Below are 16,397 nucleotides of genomic sequence, written 5' to 3' on the forward strand. Positions count from 1 at the left end.
AAAGCCATTTGAAAATAACACAAGTGAGAAAGCCAGACCAGGAGTCAGTTTTTCAACCAAAAGGAAGTCTGTGTAGGAAAATAAAAGGAATTCCTATTTCAGGTGTACTGATTACCCTAGGCATCTTTTTGAAAAGCTGGCCTAGGCTTAAAAGAGATATAGACTACAAGAAGTAAGTATACGTTTTATAATAGCCCTCTGCAGGAGATCTCTGTTTAACTTACACACTACCCAGAAACTGAGTCGCGCGTTTTAACTCTGTGATTCGCATCTTAATCGCCACGCCCCACCTTGACATTTGCCTTCTGACCACGCCTCCCACGAACTCCGTTTCCCAACATGCCCCGCGCTCCTGTAAATCGGCAGTCATTGTGACACGATTTTGACAGCTTCCTGGGAATTGTAGTTTATTCGTTCTCCAGCTGCGGAAAGCTCTACGGCTGTGGACTACCACTCCCGTGAGGTAGTGCGTAATTCCACCCCGTTTGCGGCGTCTTCGAACGCGCCGCGGCAGCCATGTTGGACGTGGCCAGCACAGGGGCCGGCACCAGGGGATTATCGAAGCAGCTGTCACGATGCTGGGATCCCTGGTGTTGTGGAGAACAGCGCTGGCGCCGCGGCTCCTCCTCCGGCTTCTTAGGTCCCCATCGCTTCGGAGCCACAGAGGTCCCTCCGGCCGGAGTGTGACCACCGGGGGATTGGGGGAGCCGCAGTGGCTGAGGGCGGCCATCGGGGGGCGCCCTGGAACACCGCTGGCCTTGCTCACCCAAGGAGGGGCAACCACCAGGTGGCGCCAGGGAGGACTCACCAAGACCCAGTGCCTCGCAGCTGCCGCATGGGGATGCCTTCCTTGCCCTGAAGAAACACTCCCGGGACAGGACAGCTGGAACCGGGTCCCCAACAGGGCAGGACTGGGCATGTGGGCCCTTGCCACTGCGCTGGTCGTTCACTGTTACAGCAAGAGCCCGTCCAACAAGGGTGATTATCGGGATAGTCTGGGTTTGAAGAAGGGAGAGGTGGGAGAGGCTTCAGAGGCGGGAGGAGTGTCTTGACTCTGTATCTTTAGAGGGTGGGAATTGCTTATAGATTTAGAACAGCAGAGTCCTGGAGGGAGCCAAACAACATCTGGTCACAGGGGTAGGGTTTGCGTTGGAGAGCTCAGTGCCTCTGAGTTGTATAATTTCTCATCATAGTTCAGCCTCCCTTTGGGCATCACTTTGTCCATCTGTACAGTGGGAGCATTGGACTAAATATCTAAAATTAGAGCATGGTCCTTTTATGCTTTAATATTCTGCTTGGTCCAATTCCTCTTTTAAGAGATCTCTATGAAACTGCGGTGTGTTGTAAGGGCAGCCGCTAGATGGCTTAAAGAAGTTTTCCCCTAAGGTGGTCTAAGACAGGAAAAAGAGACTTGGTTTCAATTCCGGCTTTGCTGCTGCTCACCCCTCCTTACTGTCTGGCTTCCGTTTCCCCACTTATACAGTAAAGGATGATTTCTCACTACCTTTATAGTGCTGTTATTTGACTCCTCATGGAGATCAGCATCCTGGGTCTGTCCATCAGACTCCCTGGGTTTTGCTGTGCAGGTGAGGTGATCTTGCTGTGTGAGACAGTTGGCAGGAGAAGGAAGACGAGGAAGTTGTCTCTGTAGAGACTCAAAGCAACCATGGAGGCTGGCTGACCCATTTTGGCATCTCACCTGGGTGCATGGAGCTGAGCAGTGACTGGGAGAGTAGGCAAAGAGCCAGACTTCTGGCCAACATGAGTCCAACCATTCAGGTTCTCCGTTGTTCCTCAGGGGGGGAAACTGAGGCATGGTGATCATAGATGCTATGCATCCCAAGCTCTGAGACTTTGGAGCAAGAGGGGTACTGCTTTTACATTTGTTTATTCAGCAGCTGTAAAGAAAGGGCCTTGGGCTGGGAGTAAGGACAAATGAGATCTTGTTTTGGTTCTACCTCTAATTCCCACTGTGACTTTGGACTCTTCTCTTCACTAGCCCTCCTTTTCCTCATCTACAAAATGAAGATATTGAAACAGAGACTCTAGCTTAGGCATACTATGATTCTGTAACTTTCAGCATGTTTCAAATACCCTCTGTGTGCCTAGTTTTGAAACTCCTAACTAAACACAAAGTTAAGGGGACAGTGTAGGCAGTTAGGCCTGTGGGTGTGATGAGTGTTCTATGTGTAGTTGGGGGATAGGAGGGCCTACATGGTCAGGAAAGCTATCTGGAATATTGGAGACTCCTGGAAGATAGGAAATTTGAACTTGAGTTCTAAGGGATGAGGCAAGAGATGAAAAGTTCTCATGACTTCTATGAGGACAGGGAATGCATCTTATCTTTTTCTTCAGGTTGATACCAGCTCCTTTATACCTTCGTATTGTTTGTCCACCATAGTGTCGGGAACTTAGGAGCAAAGGCTTCAGTGAACAAAGATATGGGATATACAGGCCAGCATGATGTGTGCAAGGGCTAGCTAGCAGAGTGACCAGTCTGGTTGAAGAGCAGGGATCTCTAAGATGAGACGAGAGCAGATGGAGTGGGGCCTGGATGTCAGACAGGAGGGTTTAGAATTTCTCCTGTAGGTTATTGAAGAGCCATGGAAAGTTCATGAGCTGAGGGAATGTCCTGAGCCGGTATGTTTAGATGGATTGGGGGTGACCACGGTCTTACCTTAGAGGTTCTTGGGGGCTCTGGAATGGACTCTTTGGCATGCGAACCCCAGCAAGGAGACCAGAGTCTGTTTACCAAAGTAGATAATAACTGAAACCATGATCATTTCCAACCCTTCTGACTGGCTAGCTACCCTGTCTACTGACTTGGAGTTGTAAGCTCAGGCCGTCAGTGCAGTGTGGTAGAAATTGTATTCTTTAGGAGCCAGTTGGCCCAGGTTCTAAACTCGTTCCTCCCTCCCTCTCTGACCTCGTAGAAGCCATTTCTTTCTGAATGAGGGAATAGTGGGTACAGCAATCTCTCAGGAAGGCTTGTTCCCCTTCCAGCTGGGGGCTGCCTTGGTGTTGCTTGGAGAACAGTCAGAGGAAGATAACCAGGAAAGACCTGGTCCTAGCTGGAAAGTGGAGTGGGGCCACTAATGTCTGAACTACAGAACTGGTTTGCACATTCTTGGTAAGGTAGCAATCTTATCCCGACTGTATAGATAAGGAAACAGAGGCTCAGGAGGTTAGGTGAGTTGGCCAGGTCATAACAGCAAGTAAGTGGCAGAGTTGGGATGGGAGTTCAGGGTCCATCTCCATATCCTCTCTTTCTACCTTGCTCCAAAGTCTCATGTTTCCCTGGATGAGTCTCTTGACTGAACTAAGAACTCCCTGATGCAAGGCTGGGCATGAGTCTGTCCAGTGTTCAGCAGTGGAGCTCAGAACGAGGCTGGGCACAGAGTGCTCTAGGAGCATTTGGTATTAACTATTTGAAAAAAAAAAAAGTGCTTCTGCTGTTGCCTTTTGAGATGTATCTGAATCAGGCAGTTTTTCTTTGTGGCCACAAGGTGGTGCCAACAGCCTGTAGGCTGCCTAGGGTAGGCCAGGCTTAGCTTTTCTGCTGGGTAATTCCTAAGGGACTGGAACCCTCTGCTTTGGGTCTCCCTTTACTGGACTTGGCATCAAGGAGTTTGCAGATTTTTTCAACCATCATTTCATCTCCTTAGCATTTTTATGGACTGTTAGGGCAAGGATTGTTACCACTACATCATAGAAGCTAGGATTGAGAGGGAAAGGGGCCATTACAGCACACGGTGAATAGGGGGCAGAGTGTTTTGGAGTCAAACCTGACTCCTGGTCATGACTCTCTCTACTGTGAGAGTACACAGTCCTGCCTGCTCCTCTCTGTCCTTTCTCTCCCTCTGGGTTTGTGACCTGTGGCAGCAGGATTCAAAACAAGGCTTGGAAACGAGTTGGTGAAGAAAGTGGGGGCAAGATAGAGGAATGACTAATAACAGTGATAGTCATGTAAATCATACAGAGCTTTATAGCTAATGGAGAGTGAAGGAATTCACACACTGAGCATTTACCATTAGCAACGCATGATGCTAGCGTTTTACCGGGATCACCTACATGATGAGAGGAGTTAAGACTTTGGGCTCTGTAATAGAAAGATGGGGAAGATAAGTTAACAGTGGATACCGTGTGGGCAGGGGATGATTAGCCTTCTCTTACGGGTATACCTCGTTTTATTGCACTTTATGTGCTTTACAGGTGCGGGGGGGGGGGGGCTTGTTTGCTTGTTTTAACAAATTAAAGGCAAGACCCTCCACCAGCAAAAAGATAACTAACTGTTCACTTTATTGCAAGACATGCTTTACTGTGGTGGTCTGGACCTGAACCCGCACTATCTCCGAGGTGTGCCTGTGGCTTGGCATCCTTTCCCTTGTTAATGCCCATGTTTCTGAAGTGCTTCCACTTCTGCTGTCTTACTGGGCCCTCTAAGCTGCCCTGAGGGGTAGGTCCTGGCCAGGGATATGACCAGTGCCCCTCTCTCTTCAGATGCAGCCCTGATGGAAGCTGCACGTGCCAACAATGTCCAAGAAGTCAGCAGGTGAGTTAACAGGGAGAGGCCTTGCTCTCCCCAACAGGAGGGGCTAGGTGGGGTGAGCCCCTTTCTCTGGTGATTACTGCCTTGGAGAAAATCCTCACACTAAGCCGGGGACTGAACCCTGTAGTCACAGAGTCACCTGGACTCCCTCACTGGGCCTCGTGTCTCCTTTCTGACCCCAGACACCCCTGGATCCTTCCATTGTTTTGTTCTTCACAGGGCATGGCTTGGAGTCCTGTCCAAATCCTGTGGATTCTTCACTGAATCTTCCAATTTGTTCTTTTTTCTTTGTGGAAATATGTGTTACTGCTTATTGTCCGGATGGAGTACAAGTGGGCGCCTGTGGAGAGGCTTGAGGATTTGGGAGGGAACTGAAAGAGACCTTTCTGCTGGGTCTTCTGGGGCTAGAAAGGCCTGCCTGTAGGGCTGGGGCACACATGCTGGGCTCCTGCCCAGGGGCTGACTGTACTCCTCCATTCTCCTTGGCTCAGCTGGGCCCCTTGCGACCGCTGGCTGGTTAGATCTGAGGCTTGTTCTTGAACAGGGGCAGAACGCAACCTGGGACTCAGCCTAGTGTCAGGGGCAGGGCAGAGTCTGTCCAGGATGGATGCTCAGACTGGGGCCAGTATAGGGTATCAATATGGGACTGTTGGTTAGGGGCAGAGGTTTTATTCTCAGTGAAACTAGTGGCCCGCATTGGGCCTAATCATGGCCCCTTTTGTTTTTTTGTATAGAACTTGATGGCCATAGGACACTCCGTCTTCCCTGCTACCATGTCCACATTTTAGACAAGAAGTCTTGTGTTTGGGGTGGCTGGCCTGCAGCCACCCACACATCTTTGGTGCTCTTCCCTACTCCGGCTGCCTGAACATACAAGAAAATGTTGAAAGGCAGCTACAGCCCCCACCAAGACTTACTGCTTTGATTCCTTTTCATTTTATCTGCAGCATTATTATTGATTCTCCAGGGTGCTTTTGAGTATTAATGTTCAAGGCTTAGTTTTTAATAAACCACTTTTGGAAGTATGGGCTGGGAGTTGTTTCGTAGCCTAATAAATATGATAGAGCAATAGTTTAATAAACATGCGATGATGCATCTTAAAAACCAAGCACAGATGTCAGCTTGTTGTTATAAGAGCCATTCATAACTGCAGGCTGTGCATGGCATCTTCATCCCCCCAGAAACAGATGAGCCTTGCTTCCTTCTGCAGTACAAGGGAGTGAGGAGGTGAGACTGGCTGGGACTCCTTTTCTCAGGCCTTTCCTGACCCTGGAATCACCTGTTGGTAACTGCTAAGGTCTAGGCTGCTGCTTTCCTGTGTAGGCAGTGCATTTGCAGAGCAGCCATTTCCATTATCCGGCTGAGTTTATCCTGTTCCATTGAGTTCCCATGTGTTGATTATTGTAGCCCTTTCAAATACGTGTTTTTCTAATAGCAGTTAAATACCTTCCCAAAGAATAGAGAGGATTGAATTGTGTGTGTGACTTTCCACATTCATTCTTGTCTGTGTGGGTCTGTAGAGGCCTTTCATGTATGTCCCGTTTCTAGACTGCTTTTTTTCCTGCCTCCTCTTGTCCTATCTCTCTTGGTCGTGATGACTCAGTCTCTCTTCACCCCTTGTGAGGGAGTCAGAGATGAGTGAGGAGCTGACTCTACCCTTCAGCATGGCAGTCTCCCCACTGCTTTCCCCCAGAGCCAAAGAGCAGGAAACAAGCTGAGCAAAGGTAGGGGGCAGAAGGTGCTGGTTGGCTGGCTGCTAGGCCCAGTGTCATGTTGATGCTATACAGAATTGCGGAGTATGGGGAAAGACATAAGTGATTTGAGAGAAGCTGGAATATGCAGGTTCTAGAATGCCCACAATAAGGAGTTTTGAATTCTTAAAGGAAGACATAGGAGGGTTTTGAGCAGGGAAATTGCCTTGTTAGGGTCATTCAGAAGGGTGAAGGATGAACTGAATTGGGGAAAGGCTAAAAGGAGATCTGTTGAGAGGCTGTTTCAGTAAGACACATTCAAGGTAATGAAGGCCTGGATAAGTACACCTTTCCCTCCTTCTCACCCAAAAACAGTTCCTGTTTATGAATGAATGAGTGGGCCTCCGCTAGGCACTGGAGATGGAGGAGTATGTGACCCAGGCTCTGGTTTCAAGGAAACAGACAGGTAATCTACCAATTATAGTTCTTACTAACAGCTAGGCCTAGAGGTGGGGCAAGTCTGACCATTCTTACAAGAAGGCAGCTTTCTCGAATTCCTACAGCAGGTCCTTATTCAGCCTTTCTATGCCCTAGATGCTACATAGGTGCTTCACGCTACCTTCAATTTCTTCCTTTGCATATCCGGGCCCTTAGCTCTGCCCAGCAGACCTGCGTATAGCAGGATAGAGTCCCATTCTCAATTAAAATAAACTTGTGCATAGTTTATACATGGTCGGATCACCATGTATATCATTAGTATGGTCAGTGATATCAGTATTTGAAATAAAATTCAGACCTGGTGAATGATATTGCCTACTACCCTTCTTTCCCCTGCCCTCTCTGGGGCTCTGTGCTGTGTGTGTCTCTGTCTTGATGTCTTCCTACCCTCCCCAGTCCTAGAGCCTTGGGAGAGCACTGGGTAGCAAAGGGCAGCAGCCTGAGGCTCTTCTGCTCAGAGGGGAGGTGCTTCATTCTTCTCTTTAAGGGCACTCAGGAATCTGCAGGTCCTGGATCCTGGTCGTGGGCCCTCTACACAGACCGCCCTCTGTACCCTCTGCTTCTCACCCTCCACTTAAATCCTCCCAGTCTTCCAGGCTCAACTCAAGTGCTGCATCTCTCATGAAGCCTTCTTTGACTCCTCACAGCTGGGTGTGATCTCCCCTTTCTTTGCCTTGCTCTTCCCTTCTGGTCTGGAAGGATATGCGAGTCCTCTAGGAAGGGCCATGCCAGCCTGCGGAAGGAGAGAAATCCTTATCTAGAAGCGAAGTTGGAGGTCAGGTGAGAGAAGCGGGGCTGAACATCAGGACTGAGGAGGCACTTAGTCCACGAACAGAAAAACCAGCAAGGTTCATATGCTGACCGATTCAGGAGCAGATAGGAACCCCCACAGAGTATGAGATCAAGCCAAGAGCTCTGGACAGCTGCCCTGTCGTGTAGGTACCATTGACTTGCTTTATGTGGAGCTGGGTAACTGTGTGGTTTGGGCCCACCTGGCTAAAGGGGCAGAGTAGGATCTGCCACTCGCCACACATTGTTCTTTATATCAAGGAGGCTTTGGGCAAGACGTCATCTTAAATCTTTAGAGTGTGTGCCTCTTCAGGGCAGGGACAAGGTGTGGTACCCTACATCTCTTACTCTGTTCTCCAGCACAACAACTTGGGGAAGGTTGCTTTTTACTGACTTTTCAGCAAACCCGAAGTAGGCAGTCCAGGGTCATATTTCCGTACACCCACTAGCTGTATCAGAGAGAAGCTGAGTCCCTTCCTCTTCCCTTTCTCTCCTCCTTTCTCACTCTGCGGCAACTATTTCCTTCCTTCTCCCCCAGGGCACTTAAACCTTATTAGTGTGTTCAGCTCTTCAGAAGTGGACACCTGGTCCAAGATCCCCTGTCTCACCTGTCAGCAACATAAGCAGGTGGCCCTGCTCCTGGGCTCAGCCCAAACCCTAGCCTGGCTTCTGGACTCAGGAACCATTCACTTGAAACGAGGGCACAGGGCAGACTGAGGCACATCTGTCCAGGCTCGGGCTGAGCCACACTAGGAGCTGTCAGGGCTGGGAGAAGTGAGGCCTGTTCTCTCAGTGGAGATCACATTTCCTTCAGAACAAACTTGAGTGAAAGACAACACCCCTACCCACTTCCCTTCTCTCAGCAGGGAGCTGGGCCTCTCTGTTGAGTGCCTAACTCAGTTGTTCATTAGCCCAAACATTCTCTAATGAAGGAAGCCTGATGGTATAAAACCTGGACTTCAGACAATTTTTTGTCAAAAATTTGACAAAATTTACTAAGCACCTGTAATGCTGGGTTCTATGCTTGCCACAGGGGCCACCTGACCAGGCATGAATCCTGCCCTCATTGAGGGAATCTGGGGAAGACTGTGGCAACACAGAAAGGTCAGTGCTGAGAGACAGGAGTCCAGAACATGAGGGACCAGAGAAAGTGTCCTAGAGGACATGGCACCTAATTAGTCTTAAAATATCAGTTGGACTTAGCAAATAGAAGGAGAAGGCATTCCAGGCAAAAAAGATAGCATGATTGGTAGCATCAAGGTAAGAAACAGCCTAGGGCGTGGTGGGGAGGGGGAAATTACATACTGTTCAGTGTTTCTGGATTACATTATGAGACTAGAGGGACTGAAGATAGGTAGGGACCAGGTCATGGAGGGAATTGTCCGTTTGTCTCACAATCACTCATCTGCGCAGCCTGTCCTCTGTGCCTAGCCTTGAGCTGAATTTGTGTTGGTGGCTACACCGTGAGGAAGGAGAAGCAGTCCCTGCTTTGGAGGAGCTCACTAATCCCCTTCCCAGGTGAGGAGGGAGCACATGAGTCAAAAATTGAGAATCAGCAAAACAAGGCACACTTTGCCTAACTTCTATGAGCCTAAGTAACATGGAGGATGATAATACCTATAATGCACAGAATTGTAGAGTGTTTATTGTTAGGCATTGGACCAAGTGCTGGAGAGAACAGTAGTGAACAAGATTGGCACAGTCCCTGCCCTTTTGGCACTTACAGTCTTACTGGGAGCCAGATGACTGTGCCATTATAACTATGTACTTCAAAACGAATGCAGTTTTTCAACAAATGGTGCTGGGACAACTGGATATCCATGTGAAAAAAATACAGTTGGAGCTCTACCTCACCCATACACAAAAGCTAACTCAGAATGGATCAGAGACCTACGTGTTAAGAGCTAAAACGATAAAAACACATGAGTAAATCTTAGTGACCTCCTTAGAGATGGCACCAAAAGCACACAGTACCAAAGGAAAAAGTAGATAAATGGACTTTTTCAAAATTTAAAACTTTTATGTTCAAAGGACACTTTCAAGAAAGTGAAAAGATTCTCCTATAGAATGGGAGAAAATATCTGGAAATCATATCTGATAAGAGATTTGTATCTGGAATATATAAAGAATTCTTAAAACTCAGCAATGAAAAAGATAACCCAATTTAAAAATAGTCAAAGGATCTGAATAGACATTTCTTCAAAGGAGATATTCAGATGACCAATAGCACATGAAAAGATGTTCAGCATCGTTAGTCATTAGGGAAATACTAATCAAAACCACAATGAGATACCACTTTACACCCATTAGGATAGCTATAATCAAAAAGAGGTAATAGCAAGGGTAGTGAGGATGTAGAGAAATTGGAACCCACATATATTGCTGGTGGGAGTGTGAAATCAGTTGGCTTTCCCTCAAGATGTTAAGAGTTACCTTATGACCCAGCAAGTCTCCTAGGTATATATTCCAGAGAAATGAAAACATGTACATAAATTTACTTGACCATGAATGTTCATAGCAGCATTATTCATAGTAGCCCAAAGAGGGAAACAGCCTCAAAGTCCATTAACTGATGAATGGATAAATAATATGATATAGCTATTCAGTGGAATATTATTCATCAATACAAAGGAATGAAGTATTGATATATGCTATAACATGAATGAACCTTGAAAGCATTATGCTGAATGAAAAGCCAGACACAGAAGACCACACATTGTATGATTCGATTTATATAAAATATCAAGATAGATAAACCATAGAGACAGAGTGGATTAGTGATTGATAAGGATTAGAAAGGTTGGAGTTGGGAGGAACTGCTAATGGGTCCACAGTTTCTTTTGGGGATGATGAAATGTCCTGGAGTTAGTGGTCAGGGTTGCACAACTTTGTGTATTCTAAAACCGAGTCATACTCTTTCAATGGATGGATTGTATGGTGTGTAAATTATATCTTAGTAAAACTTTTAAAAAGTGAAGTACAAGACACTTGCGAATCTAATCTTGAGTATAAGAGGGGGAGTGATAGGGGTATGTATCAGTAAGGGAAAGCATCTAAGTACTTGAAAATGGAGTGGACTCTGAAGGATGAAGAGAAAGGTGGAAGAATGTTCAGTTAGTGGGAACGGTAGGTGGAAGTCTCAAAGTCAAGAAAAGATGTGATGAAATCGAGGAATTGAAAGAAGGCCAATATGACTGGACTCTGGAGAGCAAGAGGGAGAGTGGTATGAAATGAAGTTGGAGAGTTGAGCAAGGACCATATCATATCACTGGTTCTGTAGGCTATGTTAATGATTTTCATTTTTACTAAGAACATCGGGCAGCCACTGAAGAATTTTAAGCCTGTGTGTGTGTGTGTGTGTGTGAGAGAGAGAGAGAGAGAGAGGGAGAGAGAGGAGAGAGAGGAGAGAGAGAGTGGGGGGAGGTGGTGATATGATCTAGAGCTGTAATTTAGAAAAAATCACTGTGGTGCTTTGTGGAGAAAAGATAGCCATGTGGATGCAGGAAGACTGGTTGAAAATGACTGGAGTAGTTCAGAAGAGAGGATGACAGCAGATGGTGACTTAGACTAAGAAGTCAGTAGCAGAGATGGAGGAAGTAAGCTAGACAGGACTTGGTGATGGATAGAACACTATCAGTGCCTCAGTAAGTGAATGTTGACTGAATGAGTAGAATTGAATATGGTTGACTAGGAAGAAGATGTTAAGAATGGATTTCAGTTTTCCCGTTTTATCAGCTGTCTAGTTGCTATTGCCATTCACTGAGATGAAGATACTGGAGGAGGACTGAGTAGGGGGAAGAAGATTATGAGTTTAGTTTTGAACATGCTGAATTTAACATGTCAGTGAGATATTCAAGTGGAGATGTCAACTGGGCAGGTGAATGTGTGGATCTTTTTGACTCTTCCTACTATACGTACCATGCTGCCTCTCAAAATCTCCATCAGTTTAGAGAGTGTTTAGATTTCTGGTTTGATAGTTTTAGAAAATAAAGGACTTCATATCAGCCCAAACTTGTTTACTAGATGCCTTTGGAAAAGGTTTGGTTTAGTTTGCAGTTCAAGGAAGAAGAAAAGGTTGGGTTTTGTTGAGAGCTAAACACATTTATTTTAGATTTGCTTTGATGGCTTGGGTTGGTTGTTGTTTCCAGATGCCCTAGCTTGGGGCTTGAGGCACTTGCTGTCCATGTGCTAGGATTAAGGTGTCCAGAATGTGCTTAGCTACAGCATAGGTAAATGTTCTGCACATTGATCCAGGGCTTTTATCTAATTAACAAAAACCTTGGCTGGTAAATACATTTGGCTGTCTCGGGGCTGTCTGTTTATCGATTGTTGTATCATTTTGGCTGAGTGGGAAGATATTAATGATGACATCAGAGCAGCCAAAACATTCAGCTCTTTTAACCAGTAAATATGTAAATGTCTTTGTGACTTAAACAAATTTTTATCCTAGACCAAATGTCAAGGCCTAACTGGCATCACTTTTATAATTTGACACTTGTCTTGAGAATTCCCTAAGATTATCACACCAGTTTTTGAATGCTAAGGTGTAACCCACACAGGTTTTTCAAATGCTGGGATGTTGGAAGGCAGCATAATATTACAGAAAGAATACAAGATTTTTAGGATTAGAAGATCTGGGTTCCTCTTCTCACAAAGTCATTGACTAGCTCTTTGACGTTTAAGTCATAGAACCTCCTTTTTTGATTCTTAGTTCCCAAATCTTGTTAATGGGTTTCCCACTGAGAACTCTGAAATACAGTTCTGAGTTAAGATCCTTCCAAAGGATTGAGATTACTCACTGAAACGCCAGGGCTTGTTCAAGTGTGCCTTCACCAGACCGTTAGTTCTGCAGGGTGGCCCAGGGCCTGGCACCTTTTCTGGGGTGTGTGACTGGTTAAGTCCCTGCTCGCTTGCTCCCTGATGATGGAAGGCAATTGGGAAAGATGAGAGTAGCATCTTATTTATTTATTTATTTGTTTGTTTGTTTGTTTGTTTGTTTGTTATGGTGACATTGGTTAACTAAATCCAATAAGTTTCATCTATACACTTTAACAGTAAGGCGCATACACACACACACATACATACATACATACATACATACATACATACATACATATATATATTTACACTGTGTGTTCACTTCCCATAGATTTCTTTCTGTCACCACATATTTGACCCCCTTTACCTCCCCCCACCCCACCCTTTACCCTCTGGTAACCACTCGTCTATAGTTCATGTCCATGAGTCTCTGTTTGTTTGTCCTGTTCATTTGTAGTAGTAGCATCTTTTTTTGAACTTCATGAGTAGGTGAGTTGTGGAAGCAACCCATCAACTACCCAGAAGCCCATCAGAGTCAGACGGTTGGCCAAATCTAGGAGCAGAGAATAGCGGGGCCTACCAGGTGGCTTGTAGGGAGGAGGCATGCCCCTGAAGGGGAGCCCAGCCCTGGGGTTGAGCTTTGACTATATGGCCTTGGGCTAGTGGCCCCTTAACTACCTCAATGACCTTGGCTGTGAAGTATATTTGATGTATCTGTCAGACCACCCTCCTAGAATCTTGTGAGAGTATTCCAGGCTGGTGAACCTTATTGTCTGGAAAGTTACTCATCCTTTGGGTCATCAGGGTCACATCTTCCAAGAAGCCTTCCCTAACCCTTCAAGTACCTGCAGGTTCCCATAGCACCCTACGCTTCCTCTGAGATAGCACTTATCACCTTCCATTGAAATGGATCATCTGTTTCCTGGTCTCTTGCTCTGACTATACAGTGAGTTTTGGAGGTGGCATACTATTGCTCTGTTGTTCATTGCTGCTCATGTAAATCGTTAACAAATACTTACTGAATATTGTATGTGTTTTGTAAATGGTAAGAGGCAGATGTTAATAGTTATTTATAGTCATAAAAAAACTGTGAATAGGAAAAATAAAAATGCAGAATCGGTTCAATGTTTTATTCATTCAACAAATAGTGCCTACTATGTGCTGACACTGTGCTAAGTCCTAATGGATTAGTGGTAAGTGAAAAATACATACGGGCCTCACCTCATGGAGTTTGAAGCGTAGTCAGACATTAATTGTGCAAATGTGAAATTACACCTTTGACAAATGCTTCAGAGGGGCGATGTAGAGAATCAGTGCCTCGAATAGATTTCCTCTTGTCAGGGAAAGCTTCCCAAAGGAAGCTTGAGTTCTGAAGTGAACAAGTGGAGCAGTTAATGTAGGTGAAGAAAATGAAAAGAGCTTTCTTGACAGAAGGAATTTTTATTGACAAAGACCCTGTGGAAGGAGGAACAGTGGCAAGTGTGAAGAACTGAAAAAGGGTGATGCCAGGATCCTAGAGAATAAGCAGAAGGAGCAGGAAATTAGAGACCATAGTAAGGGGCTTCGTCTTTATTAAAACAGCAGTGTTAGCTGAGTCAGAGGTTGGGAGGGGATTGATATAATGATCAGCAACCATTCTGCTTGCAGAAAAACATTAGGAACCAGTCAGAATGCCTTCCAGCCTGTATGTGCCAGGATCTTCTTGAGCACTGATCCCAAGGCAATATAGGCCACAAAGCTACAGTCCCCCAGAGCCCCACAGTAGGGGCAACTGTCTGTCTTCTCACTACCATTGCTACTTCTAGAAAATCCCAGCTCAGTCATGGCCATGATGCAAATCCTATCAGTATGGCTGGAACCAGTTCGGTTTTTTCCAAAGAATTTTCCTGGAAACAGAAACCGAGAAATCCAAGAATAATGAAAAAGTCAAGCAAATGTGTTAGTGGGCTTACAGCATTCACTTTAGCTGCTTGCCTCACAGTTCATGCTCTGTCCTATTTAGAAAGCCTTCTCAGAAAATCTCACTTTTGAAGTTTGAGGCCCTTCTGTGTCCTGCTTCCTTTCCTATACTCTCTTCTCAGCATGAGTCCCAAGCCCCAGAGTCCTCCTAAGGCAATAAGTTGTTCTCTCCTGTGACTCTGTCTGGGTCTGCCCAAGAGGCTTTCATATCACTGGCAGGAGTGTCTGTGGTAAGGACTTTGGCATCTGAGAAAACAAGGTCTGAATTCCAGCTGTGCCATTTATTAGCTCTATGACATTAGGAAAGTTACCTAATCTCTCTAGCCTTAGAGTCTCCATTTGCAAAGTGGGATGACCTACCTCACACCATTGCTGTATTCAATTAGCATATTAAATGAGAAAAACCACTTAGTGTTGTATCTGATACACACCAAATGCTCAGTACATTGTAGGTATTGTTACTGAGTGTTGTTAATTACACGAAGTTTTTGCCCCCTAATTAGCAAACTAAGATAATGAAGAGAATTTTCTGGATATTCAATTTTCACCCTCCACATTTTTCTTAAACTCTTAGTGTGGGCATTCAAAGACACCTCTCCCCACCCCCAGACTGATGAATACAAGGTAAACATGTATTAAAGTGGGGCAAAAAAACACAGCTTGTTATGGTTAGTTTTACTACTGTTTTTTAAGAACTCACATATATTCAGATTTTTGTTTAACGTTTATAGTATATTTCTTTGATAACTTAATTTTTTTGGTATATTTTATATATTTGTATGTTATAAAATATAAAGTAATGTTTTAATAAAATTGTTAAATATTACTAATAGCGGCTGATGTTTATTGAATGTCTTTTTTATGCCAGGCATTACATGAGGCTTTAATCACTAAATCCTCACAACTGTGCAAGTATTAGAGCCCCATTTCAGAGATGATGAAACAGAAATTCTGCTTGCTTAAGTAATTTTCCCAAAGTTGCCCACTTGGAAGTGGCCAGAAGCAGACAGAGGATTGCCCAAGTAACAGTTTCCTCTCATCATTTCAGGGCCCAGGGAGATGTTTTCTAGCTAAAGGGAGAACCACTTCTGTCTACCTTACTGGGAGTCCACAAGGTTCCTGAAGATAAACTGCCAAATCCAGATCCCTTATCTGCCCTTCCCCAACTCTCCTCTTCACTGTCACCCCTACGCCCACATTTGCCAGCCACGCTTGTTCTTTCCCTTCGTCCCAAGAACCCTGATTCCTGTCAGACTGGACTTCTTACTGTTCCAAACATGCAGCTTACTTATTCCTACCTGTGAGCCTTTACACCGCTTCTAGCTCCACCCCTGTCCTTCATTCTTTCTAGATCCTGTTAATGCTTTATTGCCCACCTCCAGCCCTTCTTCTTCCAGAAAGCTCACCATCACTAGTGATAACTCATTTATTAAATACCCACTTTAAGTGGGGCAGAGTACTAGATACTGTATTTATCATCATTCATTGCTACAGTATTGCAAAATAGATTGAGTTATGTCCATTTTCCAGATGAGACAAGTTGAGGCTCAGATAGATTTAGTGCTTACTACCTTACAGCTAGTTAGTAGAGTTGTGATTTAAACTGAGACCCACACAAATCCAAAGTATGTGCTTTCCTCACTGCAGTTCACTGCTTGTTCTAGCCCATGTTGCTCTTTCTTATCAAAATTCTCACAGCCTTAATTTAAGTCTGAGTTTAGTTTTCACCTCCTTGCCATTCCTCATTTGCTTCATGCCTATGTCTCCTTATCCAGACTGTGTCATCGCAGCAAAGTGGATGGAACCTCATTGTGCCTCTACCATAGCTAGTCACACAAGGTTGACTGGGCACTCAGAAAGCACACAGTACAGATAGAGTCTGGCTGGTTGATTGATTGGTTGAGTGAAACCCTGTTTATTCTCCAGAGGCTACCCAGCAGGAGAATACAGCATCTGGGCAGGCTGATTGGCTTGCAGGATCCTCCATTCATGTGGATGGGAGGCCCAGTAAGGCTGCATAAGAATCCTCTCTGAGGCTAAGCTGAGGCTTCCATCTCAATGCCCTTTTGTTTGGAGGGATAGCACCCAGGCCT

The 16,397-nt window shown here is 45.3% G+C and overlaps 1 protein-coding gene across 1 annotated transcript in view; it reads left to right on the forward strand.

Moving 5' to 3' along the window:
- Window positions 1-364: 364 nt before the first annotated feature.
- Window positions 365-16,397, forward strand: part of CLPB (ClpB homolog, mitochondrial AAA ATPase chaperonin) — a 133,564-nt gene continuing 117,531 nt past the window's right edge. Inside the window, exons 1-2 of the mRNA XM_011377410.2 lie at window positions 365-978; window positions 4,501-4,552. Coding sequence (XP_011375712.1) covers window positions 576-978; window positions 4,501-4,552 — 455 coding nt within the window. The 5' untranslated portion in view covers window positions 365-575. The remainder of the gene's footprint in view (window positions 979-4,500; window positions 4,553-16,397) is intronic.

Source organism: Pteropus vampyrus, unplaced genomic scaffold (genome assembly GCF_000151845.1).
Source record: "Pteropus vampyrus isolate Shadow unplaced genomic scaffold, Pvam_2.0 Scaffold311, whole genome shotgun sequence".
Lineage (NCBI taxonomy): Eukaryota > Metazoa > Chordata > Mammalia > Chiroptera > Pteropodidae > Pteropus > Pteropus vampyrus.